Source organism: Silurus aristotelis, assembly GCF_946808225.1.
Source record: "Silurus aristotelis genome assembly, chromosome: 14".
NCBI classification, from domain to species: domain Eukaryota; kingdom Metazoa; phylum Chordata; class Actinopteri; order Siluriformes; family Siluridae; genus Silurus; species Silurus aristotelis.
Genome location: NC_139587.1, coordinates 22,117,060 through 22,138,787, shown reverse-complemented (window position 1 = coordinate 22,138,787; position 21,728 = coordinate 22,117,060). Strand labels below are relative to the sequence as shown.

The following is a 21,728-nucleotide window of genomic DNA, read 5'->3' as shown; positions in this document are numbered from 1 at the left end:
CTAAATCAGGTTGCAAAAAAAATATATGAATAGAAGATAGCAGACAAAGTAATTTATTTTCAAAGTAATTACCCTAGTCAGGGAGTTGTTTCCTGACTACTATAACCTTCAGTACTCACTGGTTCAGAAATTGGCCTCTGATGACAAGGTCAGACCTGTTATTCCCTGCTGCAATCTTTCATTTACTCTGTAAAACATTTCCTTCAAGGCTTGTTTGATTTGAGGTGGTGCTTGTGCTTATTACAGATTTCAGGAAGATGATGTGATCTGTATGGCTTCTTTGTGCAAGATCTACATTTGTTTTTTTTTTACACGTACTGGCTACTTCGACAGGAACCTTTACACCTTCCACTACCTGCAATTACAGCCAAAAAGTTAAAATACAGTTAATAAAAATAATACAAATACATGACAAGTGCTTTAATTATTGCTCACAAAACATTAGAATAGGGAAAGTTGTTGGTGTTAGGCGGTCTGAATTTTTCTGAAAATGCTGATCTTCTGGGATTTTTAGATTTTACAGAAGGATGCAGAAATGTCCAGTGAGCAGGCTTTTCTTTGAGCAAACAAACCTTACCAGAGGTCAGAGATGGTTATCAAGACTGGATAGAACAGACTGGAAGACTACAGTAGCTCAAATTATCTTCATCACTTTGATAATTGGAACACATATGTTGTTCAATGACTGTCAGCCAAAGACAATAATTAAAGGCTACACCAAATTTGGACTTGCACTGGCCAGTTAAATATTAAAAGGATTTCCAACTTTCAACTGGAAATTCTCTTCTCACATTTTTCAAATTTTTTGTTTGCCACCAATTTGGGAAAACATTAAAATATATTGTGTGTGAAAATCCCAGCCCAACATCTGGAACTCAAACCAGCTGGTAAGGCATTAAGCAACCATGACTAGCAACTGTAAGTCATGATTATCTTTTTTTCCTGAAACAATAACTGAATTATTTGGATTAGCTGATTAAATAATTTCATGAATACAAAAGGTTTTCAAGGGTGACAAACTAGTTATTGTAAATGATTATATATACTAAATATATTTTCATCAAAACTAAAGATCTTGAAAATTGGTCACCTTCAGAGAAGAGAGCAACATATAACAGTTATTTATGGCCCCAAATTCTGAGCTGGTTTATGGTTTAGAGCTTGTTTCAAACTATGGAACGGAGTGAGTGACTTTCACCAGGAATGCTACAAACAATGGATGACTTTCCCTATAGACTCTTTAGTGGTTTTCCAACTAAAATATGCTTTAGCATAACTTTGTTATTCCAGGAACTAGTCCTTCCTGGAGGTGCCATGCTCAAACTGACATTTTCCTGCCATTCTTTAGACCTCCATTCTTCCTGCTTTAACCTCTGGACAAGGCTTCTATATACTGCACCTAGTTCATCAACATATGACAAACAATAGAACACTGGTTCTCTTGGAAATCACACTACACAGAGAGATCTTTATATCCTGTCTGGTCCATGCTTCTCCACAACAAGCTCAGGCAATGATAGCATTGGCAGTGCTTTGAGAGGCAAAAAAAAGAAAAAAAAAATGGAAAATGACATTCACAACATGGGACCAATTCAGCCCAGTCAACTGTGTGCCAAGGTCAATGTATGATAATTAAAGACTCAAAGAATAGCATTATCTATTTAAGTTCTTTATTCCTTTTTAGAAACTAGAAATATTTTAAGATACACTGAAGAATTCAATCAAATCTTAGCATATTACTTGACATATGACAAATAAACACACGAAATAAAAACAAATAGAACAAAGAACAAATTGAATAGGATTGACAAAGTTGTTATTGTGAAGTAGAAAACCACTGAACATTTGAAGCTCAACATTAATAATGAAATACTGTGGATTTTTTTTTTTTAAGCTTCCCACATACTAAACACACAAACATTTTTAATAAATCACAATATTGTTTATTATTTTTTCACCATCTACAAGTATGTCTAAATTTTCATAAAAAAAAAGTAAATAGTATATTTTCTTGGCATATCCCATTAATATTAATGCTCGCATCATATTGCACAAACCCATCATTTATATTCGTGGGGGTTGTTGGGGAGGAAGGTCACAGCACAACACCATGGGAGCATTATGTAGATTGGGAAGGGCAGAGCATCAGTGCAAACCGTAGAAATCATGCAAAATTAGATTTCCACCCAGTTACCGAGGAGGTTTTTAATAAGCAGCTGCTGAGCCACTACAAATTCAAATATTACTGATGTATGACTGAATATATTAGCTATAAGTAATTTATCAGACTGACTGTATTAGAAGATCCAAAGCAGCACAAGGACCCACCCTCCACTTCATCAAATTACAATGAAAAAAATTGAAAGATCACTTTGGTATTATTAAATTATAATATTCAGAGGTGATGGTTTCTTTTTCTGAACAATCCCATTTGTTTTATTTAAAAAATTAAAGAAAAAAAGTAGCACATTGCAATCGATTCAACTCTTCCTGAGAAATATCTGTGGCATTGTTGGGGGGGGGGGGGGGTTGATGCACAATAATACTGAATACACCTTCGTTTCACACAATATTTCACAATAATGATGTGGTAACATTTTGATAGCAGATTATTTTGTAAGAAACATTATCAAGAAATAAAGCTTCCTTGCAGAAAAGCATGTCATGGACAAACATTTTAGAACCACTGAAAAAACACTTACAAAATTAAAGTACGACAAATTTTTAGTTTATAACTAAACTACAAAAACTCTTTTAAACCAATATATTTTATAAGTATAATTTAACCTACTATAGAATGGACCACTGTCTATTCATCAGGTAAGTTAAAGGAGAATAAACATTTCTTTTATATTTTACATCACACATATATTATTGAAAATTTGGCATTTAGTTATCTTTTTGGAATTTCAGTTTATACCATCAGTTGTAATTATCATGCCAAAACAACTCACCGCTTAGTGAGTTGAACAGATCTTACACTACATGGTTTGTCTTCAGGAGTGGGTCATCCCTGAAGTGCTGATAAGCTCAATTCCCTGCTGCTGTTATTAGGGTTTTGTTTCTTTGTTGTGGACTTATCGCCCTCTGGTGCTGGTGGTAAGGCAGTGCATTCAGTGGCTCAGGAAGGAGGGATGGAGGGATTTAAAGAAGAGAGCAGGGAGGTGGCGATTTAATCCTCACAGCCCAGCAGCTCCATTCGCAGTGTGATGCGCTCATGCCACTCCCATGGGAGAACGCGGACAAATCGGGCGTAGAAAGGCGGGTCAAACACGTTCTTTTTGTGCACATTGTTATCACTGTTGCCAGGAAAGATCTGCAGGTAGAATGAAGAAAAAGAAACCCAGTAAATTTTTTCATAAAAAAAAAAACAACAAAAAAAACAAAGGAGGATGCATTTGAACACCGGCTTTGATAGATCCAACAAAACGGGTGGTTACGTGGACAAAGCGTCAAAACACGTTTTTTTTTTCTCTATATTTATGTTTATATGCATGAGAATTCATCAGTTCCTTATAATCATCAATCATTTTCTAATAGTCACAGAGGCGCATAAAATCTTGATACTTAATTCCCCAACAAGAAAAAGAAAAAAAAAGGCTCAGACCTTGTCAACGTGCTTTTTGTCATCTTGTACCACAGTCCAGGTTTGGCCGTTATTACTGTAAGCCAATTTGTAAGCTGAAACAAACTGCACACTTCCAAAGTCTTTGGCTCCCTGAGTGATGATTCCTGTGATCCGCTTGGGGGAAATGAGATCCACCTAATGAAAGTACAAAACATTTAAACAGGACAGCAAAATATTTTTTAATGAACTAAACAAATCAAAATTATGCTAATAAAGCCTGAAAAAAAAAGGTTTAACGAATGAAGCAAATTAAGATGCATCTTTGTTTCTATGGTCAGAATAATATTTGATGCCTATATGTAAATATTCTTGTCCTAGTGTACTTTGTCAATCTGTATTTTTTATAACAAGCAACCACTTAATTTGTGTATGTGTGACAAAATGGCATTTAAATACTTAATTTTATGCAAATGAGTGGTGAAAAAACTGAGTAAAAATGCCCACAATCACCAACAGTAGCAGTCACACGAGATGAATGACAAGTTACATGGTGTAGTGTGAATGTAGTGTTGCACAGAACACTTGGCAGTTATAAGTAAGCTTCAGCACTCAAGGGGGCACTACACACAGCGTATCAGTAAAACAGACCGGATGTCTGTATCACTCTCACTGTACAGGTTAAATAAGGAGGAATATTTTGATGTTGCATGAGAGTGAAGTATGAGGAGTTTCTTCATCATTTCTCCTGAGTGAGATCCCATCTTTCTCATGCTATTGTGGCTTCCAATGCGACATTTGTGTTGCATTAAAGATTTTATTGTAACTATTATTAACACTAAAATGTATATAACTTCTGAAAGTTATATAAACCACTTATTAATAAATAAACATGAAGCATTTATGTTCACATACTTTCATATAATAAAATTCAGGCCTTAATGTAGCTTTATGATAATGATAGTCATTTGTTCCATATAAAAATGTAGAACGGTTTCCTAAAAATACACATGTACAAAAGTGCCAGATTCACCTGTAGCCACTCGGATCTGCTGGTGGTTGCTGCAGTCCAGGCATTAGTCTTGCCCTGCTTGTCCAGACGGGCGTAGTGTGGATGCCAGGTAAATGCCTCAATGCCCCACGTGCGGAAGGAGCTGGAGCTTGAGAGCTGATGGTCACCAATCAGCCGTGACTTGAAGCCGAGTGGCTCTGAGCAACCTGTGGGGTTTACAAGAGATTTGCATCATTTACATGGAAAGATTCTGATCAATCTGTAATTTAAAAGCTGATTGCAGATAAAGAGTATACTATGTATATGTATCCTAAACTGTATGTATGCATGTTATATGTAATCTGATCAAAAGCCATGTTGATGCAGGCAGTAACGTTGTCAAATATTAACACTGCCATAACAACAACGGCCTTGTGAACACAGCCTACATACCCTTATCTATATCCTTGCTGAATGTCTAATAAAATCCCAATGATGAGCCAACCTTATGGAGATCAGTCTGCATCCTGCATTTCTGAAATTTTAATCTGATGCCAGTCCAAGTGCTAAATTAGATTAAGAATGTTTTTACAGTGAAGAGCTTTAAAAGGTGCACAATGTGAATGCACATTAGGATTCCAATAGTGAAAGTATTTTAGACACAATTATGTGACTATTATTCTTTGTTTTTATGGATTGACAACAAATTCCTTTTTTCCTTATAGGGATTGGCCCTAATTAGTTTACTCTAGTTCAACTACGATGCATATGTGGATGTTTTTATTCCAATAGTGCAGTAAATAAGCTATGTAAACATAGGTAGTGCAGAATAAGACAACAGAATGTTTATAGATGATTATACAAATGTATTATGTCTTGTCACAGTAACAACTAAAATGATAATATACTTGTTTGTGACCAGACATTAGCATTAAATGAGACATTCTGAATAACCATAATGGAATGTGCTTCATGTTGTAGGACATGATTAGTTATACCCAGAGATTAGTTCTGTTCCAATATTTTAGCCATGGTCTCTAAATTACTGTGATGCCTGACCATAAAAATATTAGATGGCAGAAGTCCCAGTTTGGGCAAAGTCTCAGCTCTGCAGGCCAAAAAGCCTCTTAACTTTAATTACATGGACATGATGGCAGTTATGGAGGAAGTCTTTAATGTCAGTTCTAATTATAATTTGTATAATTCTGTATTGGACCTCTCAGTTTATTATATTACATTTCCAATTTAATCAAGACGATTCATTACTTTTTTCAGGTCATTACAATGTTTACTTGATGCAGTGCATGGATACAGTGTATTGTGTTTCAGTGTACCACTAAGCTCGCAGCCCACTAGCTCCATTCTCAGAGTGCAGGCTTTGCGGCACACTATGGGCAAGACGCGGATGTACTGAGCAATGATGGGAGGCTCAAATAGATTGGTTTTTGTGCTGTCGTTGTCCACATTTCCCACAAAAACCTGCTGGGAGAAAGCAAATTCAGGTTAGAGATATGCATATGAAATTGATCCTTAAAGCACATCTGAGTAGAGAACAGTGTTTGAATGTTTAGCTCACCACATCCTTCTTCAGACCATTCCCTCTGTACATGGTGTACACGTGTCCATCTGAACTGTAAGCCACTTTAAAATGTTTGATGAACTCAGCAGTGCCAACACGACTGGCACCCTGAGTGATGATACCAGTGAAACGCATTATCCGCTGCATGTTCAGCTACACAAACACAAACAAAGATAACGGTTATTTACTGTAAATATTCAACCCGTGGGGCTCATTTATCAAGCTGGTCATGAATGAACTTATTCATAAATCATTCACAGGAGAATTTTTACAAGAAATATAATATTCCTGACAATAGCATTAGTTCAGAAAAATGTTTTTATCCTTTGTAAGCCACTTAGTTTTTCTAAATCTTGATTGTCAGTCTATGAACCCGGTATTAGGTTAATAGTGTAAACAGTGCAACTTTAAACTAAGAATTTTTTAGGGCTGTCAAAGTTAATTAATGCAAATAAATTTAAACAGCACTAACTTTATTAATGTCCGATTCATGCAGCGTCCATTTCTGTTTGACAATTTTGTAATAAAAAATTATAACATAGCAAAAGTTCTGTTTGGTGTCCGGATGCAAATGTACGGTATGTTTATTATTAGTGAAACCATACTTAAAATAGTGCATGAAGGCAAAATATTCATGTAAATGTAAGAGTAATAAAAACTTGAAAAGTATTAATTTAAGGTACATTTAGAACAGATAAAAATGTGCGATTAAGTTCCAATCAGTCGTGAGTTATCTCATTACCAATCATGCGATTATTCGCGATTAAATAGTTTCTTTGATTAAAAGCCATAGTTTTCTTACTTAGTAAAAACCCTGGGAGAAAAGGTAATCCAATAGAAATCAATGATTTAAGGCAAATAAAGCAAGCGTGTTCTATTAAGACTAAAGGAATGGCACCCTTCAAAAGGAAATTGCTGAAATATTCAGTACATGCTGAACTCAAGAGCTGAATTTTTTCCACTGTGTAGTTATTTTCAGAGTGTGCCCCTGTTTGAGGAAAAAAAACTCCTAACTCCTAGACACCATAGATGATTTGGAAACACTCTGGAGTTTACTCCAACTCTGGGTTTTTGGTTCAACTCCATCCAGGAAAGAGTAGCTGTATCTTAGCAGACTCCACCTCCTAGACTTTTGGCTTAGCAAAAAGGGTAAAAATACAAGTTTTGCCTTTTATAGAGTTTTCGAGGCATCACTACATGTAAATCAGCAGTGTAGTGAACATGTTTGGTAATATACAGGCGACTGGTATTTATCAACAAGCGAGTGAGGATAAAAATAATCAGTCCTGTTTAGATATTAAAGACTAGTATGGAAGAAAAAAAAAAAACAGCCTTTTACACCTCAATCCAAGGGTTCTTGTCGTGTGTCGCCGATGTCCATGCATTCACCAGGCCTTTGTTGTTGAGACGGGCCAGCTCAGGCCCCCATCGCTGTAATCCCAAAATGCCGTAATACACAGAGGAGGCAGTGATCTGAGACTCAGCAATGCCACCCCCTTCCATCCCCAGCAGAGAGATACAGCCTGCAAAACAAAATGACATTACCAACCTGTCCACACACACACACAGGAGACAGACAGTGAAGCAGACAGATGGACTAACAGTGTGAGGGTCATGCTCATGGGGAGAAATGCACTCACATGGATGATGAAGTCATCAGAATGTGGAGCATTCCATTTTGGAATGACCAAAATATATATAAAATTTAATATATATATATATATATATATATATATATATATATATATATATATATATATATATATATATATATATATATATATAAATAAAATAATTCCTTATAACAAAACATCATGCAAGTGTCCTTCAAAGAAAGAATTGTGGATGTTTACTCACGCAAGTGGCAGTATTTCCCAACAAAAGGGGACGAGCATTTGCAGTAAAAATCTCCATCAAGATCTTGACATGAACCCCCATTTTGGCATAGCTGTGCAGCACAGTCGTTCACATCTGTAAAGAGGGGATCACACACCATGTCTCAGGATTTCAACAAGGATATTGATAGAATATTCAATATTAATCGAAATCTTAAAAACATTTCGTTGCATGCAGTTCTTTACTTGAGCTACAGATGCCACTCTTGTGTCTGGTTTGTGCCAGTCGTGCCATGGACTGTAAACTCGAAACTGTCTCTCAAAACGATTTAAAATAAAATCAATATAGCAACATCGGCAGTTCAGAGTTGGAGTGACCATATATCATGATTCCGAGCTTCAGTACTAATTATGAATGTTAATTATGAAAATTTAAGCCACTTGAAACTTACACACACACAGTGTTCTAGTTGTCCCACTGTAGAAGAAGAAAATGTAGAACACACTGTACAGAAAACCATGCTTATTCAATAAACCTGGTTTTATGAAGCAAAATGTAATCTACTCCCCGGTTAATAGCAATTTAATCTACGTAGTTTGTAATTTCATGAATCTTATGATAATTTTTTTATTTCTTTATGCGCCAGGATTTGTATAAAGTAGAATGATGTCTTAAAATAATTCAGTGACAAACTCTATAAATACAACCATCGCTTCTAATACTGTCTTCCATCCACCCAAAACTGAAACACATCTGACTTACTATTCTATTTATGCAGATGATATAAGATTTCATTAGAAAATTTCTCATTCCTGCTGAAATTATTTTCTTGCTACATCACTAATTCAGAGTATTTAAGAACTGTACAAAAAGTACTATTAAAAACTACACAATAATAACAGAGTCATCAGTTGACTGCTGTCAGTCCAGCAAAAGCCTGCAAAGTTGAGAATGAAGGACTATCTGAAGGATTATCTGACTGAGAGCACAGATTGAGTGTATGACTGGTCAGAGCCAAGAAGGAAAAGCTGAAAGATGCTAAATCTCTGAGGTCAAAAGAGAAACAGTTTCTGAAGTCTCCAATAATCTACAGAGAAAATAAAATGGAAGCAAGTTTTCAGTTCCTCTCTAAAAGCTCAGAACACTGCACAAATACAGGCATGTACAAAGGATCATGCATGAACACACACACACACGCACACGCACACATACTATAGTGCTGTTCCCCGGCAACGTTACAAATACCATAGATACAATTAGATTTCAAAAAGAACACACTGCGCATCTTGTATTCCATTAAAAATGTAAAATATTAAAATACTCAAAAATCTAAACAAAAACATACTATATAAATACTATAGACTACAAATTCTTGTATATAACATGCAAGCTTGTAGTCGTTTCTATTTTCCAGGTTTTCAATTACGTCAAGATTTCATTTTTGCTTATCTTGCTTTGACCTTTGCCCATTTTTGGATTATAGATTTATTTCCGCTGAACCTGACTGCCTGTGTTTTGGCCCCTGCTATGTATTTGGAGCACGCTAAATAAAGAAACTAAGCACTTACCTATCTGCTGACTCTGGTTCCTTTTTTTGTTTGTAAGAATGTATTATGTTTAATTGTATTTAAGAAACTGTGACTGGAGTTTGGAAATCCAACAATTTGAACTGTTTATTCTGCATGACTCATCTTACACAGGCTTTGCAGAACATGAACTAGCGCATAATGATCACAAAAATAAAAGGGATAAAACATGTACCGTCTCCAGAGTTTAATCACAGAGCTCACACCCATGTAGCAGATATAGAAAGGAGGCTTCACTAAAGCAAGGAATTTAACACTCTGGTTTGTGAGGTCATTTGAGTAAACATCAATTGTCGGACAATGCATAAAATGAAAGTTGATCCGGAGCTCATAATGCACTTTGACCCCAATTGATATGAGACAAGGCCTGTCAGAGTCTGCACATGAGCAGGAAGTGCAGCATCAGAGGAAACAGTCTAGGTGAAAATGTATCTATTAACTGCTAATAGAAGAAGAGGAGTAGGTGAACATCTCAGAGAAAACTTCAGAGAAAGCACAGTCTGTCTATAGCAATAGGTACCCCTATGGGATGTGGTTTACAAAGAACAATGCCAGACAGGAATGGAACACATCTGCAATAAAAGGTTTGAATGCTGAATCACTAAATTTTTATATCTGGAAAACAACCAGAAGCAAAATGTGTCAAAAATGATTGTGCAGACATTTCTGTTCACCTACAAAGATTTCAGGTTTTGGCTCGAAAGATCTTGGCGAGGTGTTTTGAGCAGCAGAAGAGAAGAGGCACAGAGAGAAGCAGGAAAAAGGCAGAGCAAAGACAAAGTAAACATTCCAAGAGAGTCTGCGAGACCAAGTTTCTCAAACAGAGACCAAACAGCAGAGCACAAGATTAGCTCAGTCATAAAGTCACATAGCCACTTAACAGTGCTGGTAAAAAACTCGTAGATTCCCAATTATAGAGTTCTATTGCACTCCTAAAATATCCCCTAATTCCTACTAATTCCTTCACATTTACTTACAAAAAAGCACAACCATTTAAATCCTGAAACGCTACAACAGATTCCATCCTATTTCAGGTGAGTTGATGTGGCTAATGCTTCACCATACAAAAGCTTTTGACAATGATTTCATGGTCTCTCGATGAGCTTTCAGGGTAATTTCACACCAGCAACAGAACAACCATATCAGTCAAGAGGAAAGCCTGTGACAGTGTCAGAGTTGACTTAATTCACTCTTCCGCCTCCAACTACATTTTACCCCAGCAACAAGGCGAGCGTGTGATGGCGTGGGTGTGATAAGCAGTAGGCCATTCCCTGTTGGCTGGACAACCGTGTGTGTTTTTACAGTGTGGATGTGTGTGCGTGGCACAGACATGTATTTGGGTTTGCACTGGCAATAAGTTTCTCTCTAAACTATACAGAGGTTTTGTGCGTGCACTCATGTGCAAATTAGCTTTTATTCTCTATTCTAAAATAAATCCATTGAAATGCAGCTTAACATAAGGGTGTGCACATTTTTATAAACAGAACTTAATGCAGTGTGTATAAAATAGCCCAGCTTAGAGAGTCAATAGCAATGGTCTTGTCATGCCAAATTCCATTTAACCAACAAGCATTTACAGGACCGCTCACCCGTAGCAGAAGAAAAAAAAACCTAAAGGGTATCATTTTTATTCTATACATCCTGTAATTTTTTTAAAAGATGGATTTTCTCCTAAAGATTGCTTATGCTCTCTTGACATAATTTATTAAATTTACCATTACATGTATTACTTGTAATATTAATAAATCCAATATTAATAATAATTATTCTAATATTAAGAACAAATAATAACAATAATAAATAAATGTCAGATAAATACAACACCCTACATTTCTCAGTTGGGGTTTTAATATAAAATTGGGTTATTGCAAATAACATTTTGCAAATCCAAGCATCTTATTTAGAAATGAGCTGCTGTGTTTCTGTATGGCTGAACATGAATCAATTTTTAATCTGCTTACATCCTAAAAGCTTTTTTCCTGCCAAAAAAACTTTCAGTTCTTCTTTTCTTGAACACAAAGACAACAGATGCTTTTTCGGTTGCTTCTAAATATTCACTATTGAGAAAAATCTACCCTTCTTGATCAACTACTACAGATGGTAACTATATTCTAATGATGAGGCTTGCTGTGCCCACCCACACACACTTAACCAAGCTCAATCAAATCATTATAATTAACACCACCACATGGAAACTGGAAACAAAATTGATATGCAAGGTCATTACTTTATTATCAGTGCTGAGGATGTTAGTGAGTTTACATAGTTAACTTAATGATCCTGACTAGTAACTGTAAGTACAAGAAACTCTTAATTAAAGAGAGCATTTCTAGCCTCATCTGTTCCAAAATAAAAAATAAAATTATTTCCTCTCTGAGAAAATCAAGCATGTTTCAAGCAAATACATACAATAAAAACTAAAACATAACAGGTTGTGCTGTTATAAGCAAAACAACTCAAAAACTGGATTACTGTTACCATCCTGATGTTAATTATTTTCCCTAAAATGTCATACTGAAATTTCTTGCTCTTAAATAACTGGTCACTATGCTAATGATTAAACTTTTTATTAATTAACAGACATTTTGTGTTTTTTTTAACAGACATTACTTAATTTTAACGCTGAAGCATACCTTTTAAACGTTAGCTCCAGGTGCAGAAGTTATGAAATTGGTCATTCCATCACTTGACCCTCTTGATGCCAACAAGTTTAAAAAAAACCAACAAAAAAAAAAACCCGTCTTCTTATTGAACACCCAATGTATTTCTTTAATCTGTTGTTGAACTAAATGAACTAGCAAATGCAAAATTCTGCTTTTGGCAGCAGTCAACTATAAAATAAATTTTTTATATTATAGTGTCTACATTGTAGATAGTATCTGTAGTTTTATCTGAGTGCGTTTGAGGCCCCATGGTTGTGGGAAAGCAGTTTTTAAGTTGCAATTATTCATGCTGATGGTAGCAGCCATACTACTACATACAGGGACCTACTGCACTGCTACTACAGAGGATTTGCCATCTAACACACGAATATCCTTTAACCAACTGGGGGCAAACCGAGGCCTCTGAATTTCACCGTTAATCAGTCAAAATCTCAGGACGGGAACATCTGCATCTGATTCAAGGTCTTGTTATCCGACAAATATTCACTTACACTGATAAGATGGCTGTGCTGGTTGCATCATACCCACCATGCCTCTTGTTATCAGCACTGAATTTCAGACTGCATTACTGTGTTATGGGTTTCCTTATGATATGTAAAAGATGTTTAGGCTAGAAAAGGATTCTTACTGTTTTCACAGTGGGTGCCTTCAAAGCCTTTGGGACACTTGCAAAAATATCCCCCAAAGACATCTCCTCTCTGAGGCTCACAGATGCCATCATTTTTGCAGGGGTTAGGATGACAAGGCCCTATGAAAAGGAAGGTCAAAACATCGGGAAGAACAGATAATCTGACATCAAGCAATAAGGCAAAAATCACTGTGTGGATCATCTATAGATCATGTACAATTCATAGCAGTTATTGTTAAATGCATTACCAGTCTCTGTCTCATTGCAGGTGTCTCCTGTAAAGCCTTCTGGGCAGATACAGATAAAGGAATTCTTCTCTGTTGCAGTCACACATGTCCCGCCATTCTGACACACATTCACCTTACAGAAATCACCTGTGAAAGAGGAAATGAGATTATTTCAGTTTTGTTTACTTAATTTCCCAGGTGAATCATTTTACTTAAAACTCTGCCTGGGAAACACTTATATATATATATATATATATATATAGGTCCACAAGGGGCTGTACTGATGTACAACTTTTGATCCAACCCATTCCACTGTGGTTGAATGGAAAGCAAAACTTTGTTACAGTGCCACAAATTATTTTCAGAAATAGATTTCTGCTGTTTTTTAAGGCCAGGTTGAGTTGACCCCTAATATATTCCTTAAGATAAAAGGTTTTACCATTAGTCAGTAAGAGTAAAAGAGCCTGGTTTATGAACCCCAATGCCCAAACTACCATCACGACCCCAAAAGGCTGCAAAACTGCACAATGGGAGGAAAAGCACTATATAACTACATACTTTACATGGCCACTGAGGTCATTCACAATAGCTTATGAGGCATTTAATATAGTCAAGTTTATTTCTAAAGCGCTTTTCACTATAGCGGACATTGTCTCAAAGCAGCATTACAGAATTTAACAGTTAAGGTGAATGATGTGTATTTATCCCTGATGAGTAGCCATGGCGACTGTGGCGAGGAAAAACTCCCTTAGATGTTATGAGGAAGAAATCTTAAGAGGAACCAGACTCAAAAGGGTAACCCATCCTCATATGGGTGATATCAAGTGTGTGATAGTCTTTAAAACAATACAGAATACTGGAGAGTGAAAGATTATAAGTAATGTCCTTTCTACAGTTTTATACAGTCATTTGAGATTATGGAACCAGAAGCTACTAAGCAACTCATAAAATAGCTCAACATTTGCACTTAAAGAGGTCCAATGTCTAAACTCCACGAGGTGGAATCCAAATAGCGCTGGTACGTCTCTAGATGGTTCGGGCCGTTTGTGGGGTCGGATTCTACTTCTTTAAAAAGGTCCATAATGATCATGAGGTGGGATGTGACAAAGTTGTACCGCAAAGTATAGAAAAGTTTATATTATGCTTAACACCAAAAGTGAAAAGGGAGAAAATCACAGATTACATAACCTAGTTTAATTATGGTAAAATAACAATTCTGTCAGATTTTAAAGAATTCTATTACTGTAGTTATATTCTATAGTCATATTATATCAAATAAAAATCAGATTCAGCATTTACCATGATCCTCACCACTGTTCATTTATCTGATTGCATTCTGTTCAAGATGGCTTTCTGTTTGGGCCAACAATTGATTATGTATTCAGTAATTGTATCAAATCGATCTGGTAAAAAATATACATCCTCCCTCAAACTATTTAACTGGCAAAAAATTTCATTATGGCCCAAAAAGATGTTTTACTTATGTCAGAATTCAGCCACAGTGAATTCAGTGGGTTTTTCCAGACCAACTTCACTATAGGTTGGTGGTGAGCAAAGGTTTATATAGTAATTAACTGTAACCGATTGCTCAGCACTTTCTGTTTACCGGGAAAAGAGAAGCAAAATCAACAACATTCACCACAACATGCTCCACTGTTTGGAACGAGGCTGATGAGTGTGTTTTTGTTTGCCGAGTGAGTGCTGACCGAGTGCTAGACGCTTCCGCAAAGACCATGCGTTTTTGTTAGAGACAAACCATATATTACACAATGCCTTTTCTCTTCACCAAGTTTTATTTTATATTTCTTGAACATTTTATGCATTTAGAAATTCCAGAAGTGGATTACATTATTATTCTCATCAATTACATGAAAGCAGAACCACAAACACTGACTCTAAAAGGCTTTATTGTAATTCATTCAAGGTTGGGTGGGTATATTTAGACACCTTACTGCAGAGCCTACATTCCCACAAATCTAACATTAAAGTAAAACATCTGTGCAGAATTTTCTGTCCTCCCTCAACACACTCCCCAAATACCAGTTCTTGAAGTGGAGTCTATTCAAGGTTACATCAATACCAAACAGTCATAATGTGTAAATAATCGGAAGCTTAATTACAGTTGACTTCAATTTCTTATTGTTATGCAGGCTTACTGTATTCATTGTAGCTCATTCTCTCTTAAAAGATTGGTCTGGACAGAACATCAATAAGCAAGTGTTTTGCTTATTTCTCAGAATCACTCAATGAACTGCCACACCTACAAGCTAGGGATGCCTTTCTATCTTTTCACTGCATGAAAAACACATTCATTCTTTTGAGACAGGAGAACGTTATAAATGAAAGCTTACGCTGATTCTCAAAACAGACTCTCGGATAAATCATAATGACCTGAAAACAATAGGAGGAAGCATGGAATGTTGGTTCTTATTTATAATGGAAGCTGATCCGTTAAAAGCAGGAAAGATACAATTCCTCATTCACTTAAAAGTGTGAAACACGTGATTCATTCAGTCAGAAAAAATCTATTAAGTGCGCAACAAAGAAAGCTTTGACATTCAATTCTTGGGGAATTAACAAATATAGATAAAAAAAAATAAACCTAATAATTACTTGTGTTACATAAATTACATTTTAATTAATAATTATACGGGTAGCTTCATAATCTTAAATGTGGCTTTCCCTCCATTCATTTATTTTCCTCAATGAATTTTTCTACTTAAAGTAACAGGCACCAGGAGTGCATCAAAGCAAAACTGTATCATCTGTCAAACCGGTTTGATTAGAGACAACAATTTGTTGGCAAATCAACAGCTGAACTGATCAGTCAAATTAGAAAAACAAAAAAGATCATGTGACACAACGCATGGTAAAAATTACATTTATGTTTTGGGGTACAAGTAAAGGCACGCTCACATGCACTGATTCAACAGGTGTGTTCAATACTTTCTTAGATACAGAAAAGTGCTTTGGTGGAGATCAGCGATACAAGACCAGCTGATGAGTAATATTTTCTCACTGTGCTGAGGAACAATTATGGTATCAAACCCTCTCACGCTATATGACTCATAATATCACTAGCCCAGATGGAAATGACATGTAAAATACAAGGAACAAGTCAAAGTAAACAAAGAGCTCCTTAATATTATTGCTGTGTAAATGATCCCTTTAATATTTTACAAGATATTTATACTGCATAGGTGTAATAACTGTTAGATAATCCTAGCAGAATTTATAGTTCTTTGCTTTGTTTCTTTCTTAGTTTATGTACACTTTGCTATTCTGTTATAGTGTACAAGACAGATCTTCAAAGTGATGAATGTACAATTATTTGTTAATCAACTGGCAAAAATTTCAGCAGTCCCACAAAAAGAGGACCTGATACTGTTATATAATAAAGCACACCTAGCACTTGCAGTATGTGTGTGGGTGTGTGTTTCTTGTAATGCAGGGTGCATTCCAGCCTTTAGGATCAATGTTCCTCGAGGCATGGATTGATTAATACTCTGAACTGGATAAAGCGGTCACTATCAAAAGAATGAATGAAAAATAAATGTTGAATGTGTCTAAAATATTTTTACTGCAATGAGACAAAATAGTCTTCGGTTGTGCTCTGTCCAGCTGAGGACATCCCACATGCAGCAAAAAAACTTCCACTGTCATATTAGGGAAAACAACAACAAATTGTGGAGTGCAGAGTAAACACTATCCACATTGAAGGAATATGAAGGAGCACGCCCTTCCGAACACGCTGCCAACATGCCAAGAGTAGAGACAGGAAATAGGAAAGCATGCTACAGTGAAGTCTGCAGTGAAGCAACAAGTTACACTGGAATAATTAAGGGGGTTCTTTGGCCAAAACAACATCTCAGCCTTCAAGGACCCTTAAGATGGTTGAGTGGTGATTGGTGGATGAAGAGTAGAATTCAAACAGTTTTAGTAGCAAAAACAGTTCATGACACTACATCAGGCTTAAAGGGTTTTGTTCAATTTTAGTCGTCTTTATATCCCTACAATACTTTGACAACTAATGTATCTGTTGAATTCAACAATATCAGCTGTGGTGTTGAAAGAACCGCGTGTTTAACAGTTAAATAGCTTAATTGTATGTGCACTCAACATTAAATGACACACCACATTGCCAGAAATTGATGACCCATTGCCACACATAGCTAAAATAAAGCAGGCTTTGAGATTCAGTACAAAAACATCTCAATAATGGCTTTGCTAAAACAGTCCTTATCCATTACCTAAGAAACAAGAAAACAACATAAAGAAAAAAAGGCTACAGAACTACATCTTAAACTAAAACATCTGAATGGCACATTTTTCTGCTCAGATAAGCAAAGCACAGCGTCTAGAAACTTTCTGACACAGATACCAGCTCTTCTTATTGCACACCTCCTAGAGTTAACCTCGCGTTAATATAACTCTATCTAGACTAAAAATAGAAAACGAGACACATGTTAGTAGAGGATCAAAATAAGAACACTGTCAAAGTTTGTGAGGCATCTGGAACATTGGGAATTATCATTTTAAAAATTCACAACAGCAGATTGAAAAGTGGGACAAGAGACAGAGACGGCTCATAAAAGAAATGCCAAATTGCTGAATCTAAATATGGAATGTTGATTAGGCACTATAGAAAATTAATAAGGAATGGGGAGAGAGAGACATAGTATTAGAAGTGAATTCATCAAGATAAATGAGGTCATCCCCTGAGGACAAGACTTCTCTGCCAGATGGCAAAGGCCATACAACAGTTTTGACATGGCTGGAAAAGAGAGCAGCAAAAGGCTCTATGGTCACTAGCTATTTATTTAGTCTACACTCACTTGAGTAACAGGAGAGAATTGGGTTTGTTTCACCACACTCAACTATGGGTACAAAAAGAGAGACAAGAAAAAAAAAACTAAGACAGCCCATACACACAGCACAGCAGCATGGATGATAGAGGCACTCAGCACAAGTGTGATAAGTGGGTAGTTTTAGATCAGTGCTTTAGATATAAGACATCCATTTTGATGGTTGGGAGTTCAAATCCCAGCATTTATATTCTATACATATCCAACTAAATTAATGTCAAGACAGATGAAATAAAGAAAACTCCAAGTGGAATCTCCAAGGCATCGAAAATAAACAATCGAGAACTCGAAGCAGCTGTAAGACCCAGCACTTGCCAAAACCTCTATCTGCAAGACAAGTCAGCCAAAGTTAGCAAGAAAGGACACACATACACAAAGTAAACGCAAGCCCTGCTGCACTGGTCATTAGTGGAATGAAGTGACCAAGCTTCAATACATGTTTTCATGACACTGCCAATGGAAATGACTCAGTGTTTTGGTCTCTGAGCTACACCTACAAATTTAAGCCAAACCTAAGGCAGAAGGGCAGCTTTCAAAAGAAACACAAACTGCTTGTCATGCAATGATGATAATGGGAAAAAAAATAATTACAGTCATTCTGAACAATAGTAAGAAATTTTTCTTTAAAAAGTAAATGCAAAAAGATGTCATTCTGTCTTCAATAAGTTCTAAAAAGAATCTTTTCAGCTTAGTCAAACTGGACACGAAGTCTAAAAAAAATTCCTCCGCTAACCAGCATGTGTTTTACAGATCAGCACATAGAGCTTCTGGTGGTCCTGCATGCCTCCAAGGCATCTACTCCAGGACAGTGGATTCTAGTCCACAAAACACCCGAGACTGTTTACACACATGGAAAGCCCCAGGACAGGGACACCAGATTCATGAGTGAGCTCACACAATAAAGAATATTCTATTCAATTCAGTTTTATTTGTATAGCACTTCTAACAATGGACATTGTCCCAAAAACAGCTTTACAGAGATAACGAGGTTATAACATTGGAATGTTTGCTGCTTGTTGACTGTTGCAAATATAAGGAACAAACTTATTGGCAAACTAAACTTTTAAGTTTATCCCCAATGAGCAAACCAGTGGTAACAATGCCAAGAAAAAACTCCCTGTGATGGTATAAGGAAGAAACCTAGAGAGGAACCATCCTCATCTTGGTGTCACAGAATGTCATTCATTTTAGGTATATTATACTTCTGTCCCTGATTAGGTTTAAATACTGTTATTTTTTTGTAAAGAGTACTTTATTAATCCCAAAAGGAAACTGTAGTGTTCGCATAATCCACTTTGTCAGGAAACTGGGGTCAGAGCGCAGGGTCAGCCAGGGTACAGAGCCCCTGGAGAAGATAGTAAAGTGCCTTTAAGTGCAACAGGGGCAGACCTTAAGCTCAGAGAACCTGAGTCCTGATCTACAAATGCCCAAATGCTTAGTAGAATAAACCCTACCCTTTCTCACAAGGAGTACAGAATAAAGACAAATGCATGCGTAATCTATTCTAGGACCAGAACAGGTAAAGACAAGATTGGTGTTATTTCTTAAACAAAAAAGGATTTTGTTGTCAACTTAAGTTGTTAATAGTTGAGTAACGTATTCGTGTCTCTCTAAACATTCTTGGCGATTTGTGCAATGAGGAACGCAAAGTATTCCGAAGCTTTGTGTCTGATATGATGAGAAACGCGCGCCTCCACGTGCGTGTTTGGTTTTGACACACTTATACAATGCGGATTTTTGTGTGTGTGTGTGTGTGTGTGTGTGTGTGTGTGTGTGTGTGTGTGTGTGTGTGTGTGTGTGTGTGTATTCCAGATAGTAGATCATAAGCACTTACCTCTCACCGCAGAGAATGGAACAACAAGAAAGCAAGCTGCCAAAAGTGGTACAGAAAGTGAGAAGGTCGGGGAAGTTCTCATGGTTCTGCTCGTGATTTCTTCTCAACTCTCCAGGGTGGTGTTTGCGTGTCGATGTGAAACTGAGCAGCGACGCGCCTGCACTCCACATTAAACAGCGCGAGGCGGGCAAACCGCGATATTTTGCGCTCCCCACGTGTCAATGTCTTTTTGGCCAATCACGCGCTGTTCTAAAATTGTAACCACACCCACGTGGGGCGTGACCGGTCGAAAAATAACTCTGCAGCGCTACGGCAGCACAATGCATACAGTTAGACTGATATGGTCACGTAAACAAAACACTGGAACTAATTTAAACACATAATATTGATAATAATTCATTATTATTACCATCATCATCATCCCTTGATTGAGTATTTGGGAGGTGTTTCTTCTGATAACACATCAAACCAAGTCAACATCCACTTTCGCATTGATTTCATGTTACACCAACAGTTAGTTATAAAAGTTTGGGGAAAAATGAGCACTGGATTTGCAATATCCTGTACAAATGTATCTGTTATTTGTCTTTAAAAAGGTTCATCTACTTTAACATTTTGGTGTCAGAATTAGTTTGTGTGCAATACTTGCATTAGGCTTTGTATAGCATAATAAAGAAATGGAAAGAAATCAGATCACCTCTAGGAAGAACAACAATGCAAAACAAGAAGAGACATAATGTACATGCATCATCAGCATCACCATCCACATCACCATCATCATCATCATCATCATCATCATAATCAACAACAACTCAAATACCTAATCAGGAGTCACTTGATAGGGTATTTGGAATATTTTCTTAAGGTTTGTTCCAATCACACATCAAATCACAGTCAACATACACGTGCTCATGTGGCCAACAGGATAAATTACATTAATCGATTTCAATTCCTTACAGACAAGTAGCTTGTGCAAGAGCCTGAGAAGACCGATCAATGTAAATCATGTGTACTCATTTTACAAATAATTGGATTGTGAATAGATAATATTTTGTGAATAGATAAGCTACATCAAACACAGATTGAGAGGCGAGTTGTCCTATCTAATAGGTTGGGATGTTGGTTTGATTTATCTGTTTGGTGTATCTTTGAATTGTCTAAAAAAAGTTAATTTACTTTACATTTTGGTGTCAACATTCTTAGTTTTTGTGCAACAATTGCTATAGGCTATATGCAACAAACTTAATGAAGTAGAATCAGATCAGGAAGAACAACAATCCAAGACAAGGAGAGACATAATGTGCATTCATGGCTGCACTACAATTTCTGTCTGAGAGTCTTTTAAAAGCCCATCCTCATTCAATTTAGCCAATCTCACTTGATTTGGTTGAATATAAAGTGAGTCTGATTGTCTTCCAATTGAGCCTCTTTATCTCTAATAGTATAATGGATACTGGCTAGGAAAAACTCCTGGGGCTGGATCTTGTCATCAAATATCTAAGACTTTTGGAAAAGGCGAAACTCAGAGATTGTGAGGATACACACGACACTTGGTTGATTTTACACCTTACATTACACTATATACAGATGTCTTTCTATTGTTTATCAGTTAAGCGGTGATGCCATCATAATGTGTTTATATACTGTTCAAAATATCTGTGGAGTAATTACAGCTTTTTGCTGCCACCTTGTGGTCACCATTCTTACATGCATGCATTAGGAATTAAATAAGTGAGGTCCCTTTTCATTGACATAAAAACAAATGGGCTGCAGTCAGTAACTGTAACTGGATATATCAGTCAGTGTAGAATGTAGGTATAAGATGGATGGATGTACCTTTACCTATTAAACTGTCCAGTAAGTGTATTGTGTTGTGTCTCGAAGCCATCATTTACCACCTGAAACCTGCAATACTTACTTGGGAAATAGAGTGCCATTGTGGCTTCAACCAATC

General features: G+C 36.5%; 1 protein-coding gene across 2 annotated transcripts; it reads right to left on the bottom strand.

Moving 5' to 3' along the window:
• Positions 1–1,656: 1,656 nt before the first annotated feature.
• On the bottom strand, positions 1,657–19,997 carry mfge8b (milk fat globule EGF and factor V/VIII domain containing b). 2 transcript variants are annotated; one of them, XM_083560777.1, is made up of 10 exons: positions 19,775–19,997; positions 13,097–13,222; positions 12,849–12,968; positions 7,993–8,106; positions 7,477–7,658; positions 6,133–6,288; positions 5,891–6,035; positions 4,599–4,783; positions 3,608–3,763; positions 1,657–3,316 (listed from the first exon to the last, which is right to left on the bottom strand). In XM_083560777.1, the coding sequence occupies exons 1-10, from the start codon at positions 19,854–19,856 to the stop codon at positions 3,173–3,175; spliced, it is 1,410 nt and encodes a 469-aa protein (XP_083416903.1). In that variant the 5' UTR covers positions 19,857–19,997; the 3' UTR covers positions 1,657–3,172. The 2 variants fall into 2 exon arrangements, with proteins under 2 accessions (XP_083416903.1, XP_083416902.1); XM_083560776.1 differs by having other exon boundaries at positions 5,891–6,038; positions 19,775–19,970.
• Between the last annotated feature and the right edge of the window lie 1,731 nt (positions 19,998–21,728).

Coding starts and splice junctions, on each gene's coding strand:
- mfge8b (XM_083560776.1), bottom strand. CDS start 19,856: ATGAGAACTTCCCCGACCTTCTCACTTTCTGTACCACTTTTGGCAGCT. Junction 8,107..12,848: donor AGGCACCCACTGTGAAAACA/GTAAGAATCCTT, acceptor CCCTCTTTACAG/ATGTGAACGACTGTGCTGCA. Junction 3,317..3,607: donor ACAAAAAGCACGTTGACAAG/GTCTGAGCCTTT, acceptor TTCTACCTGCAG/ATCTTTCCTGGCAACAGTGA.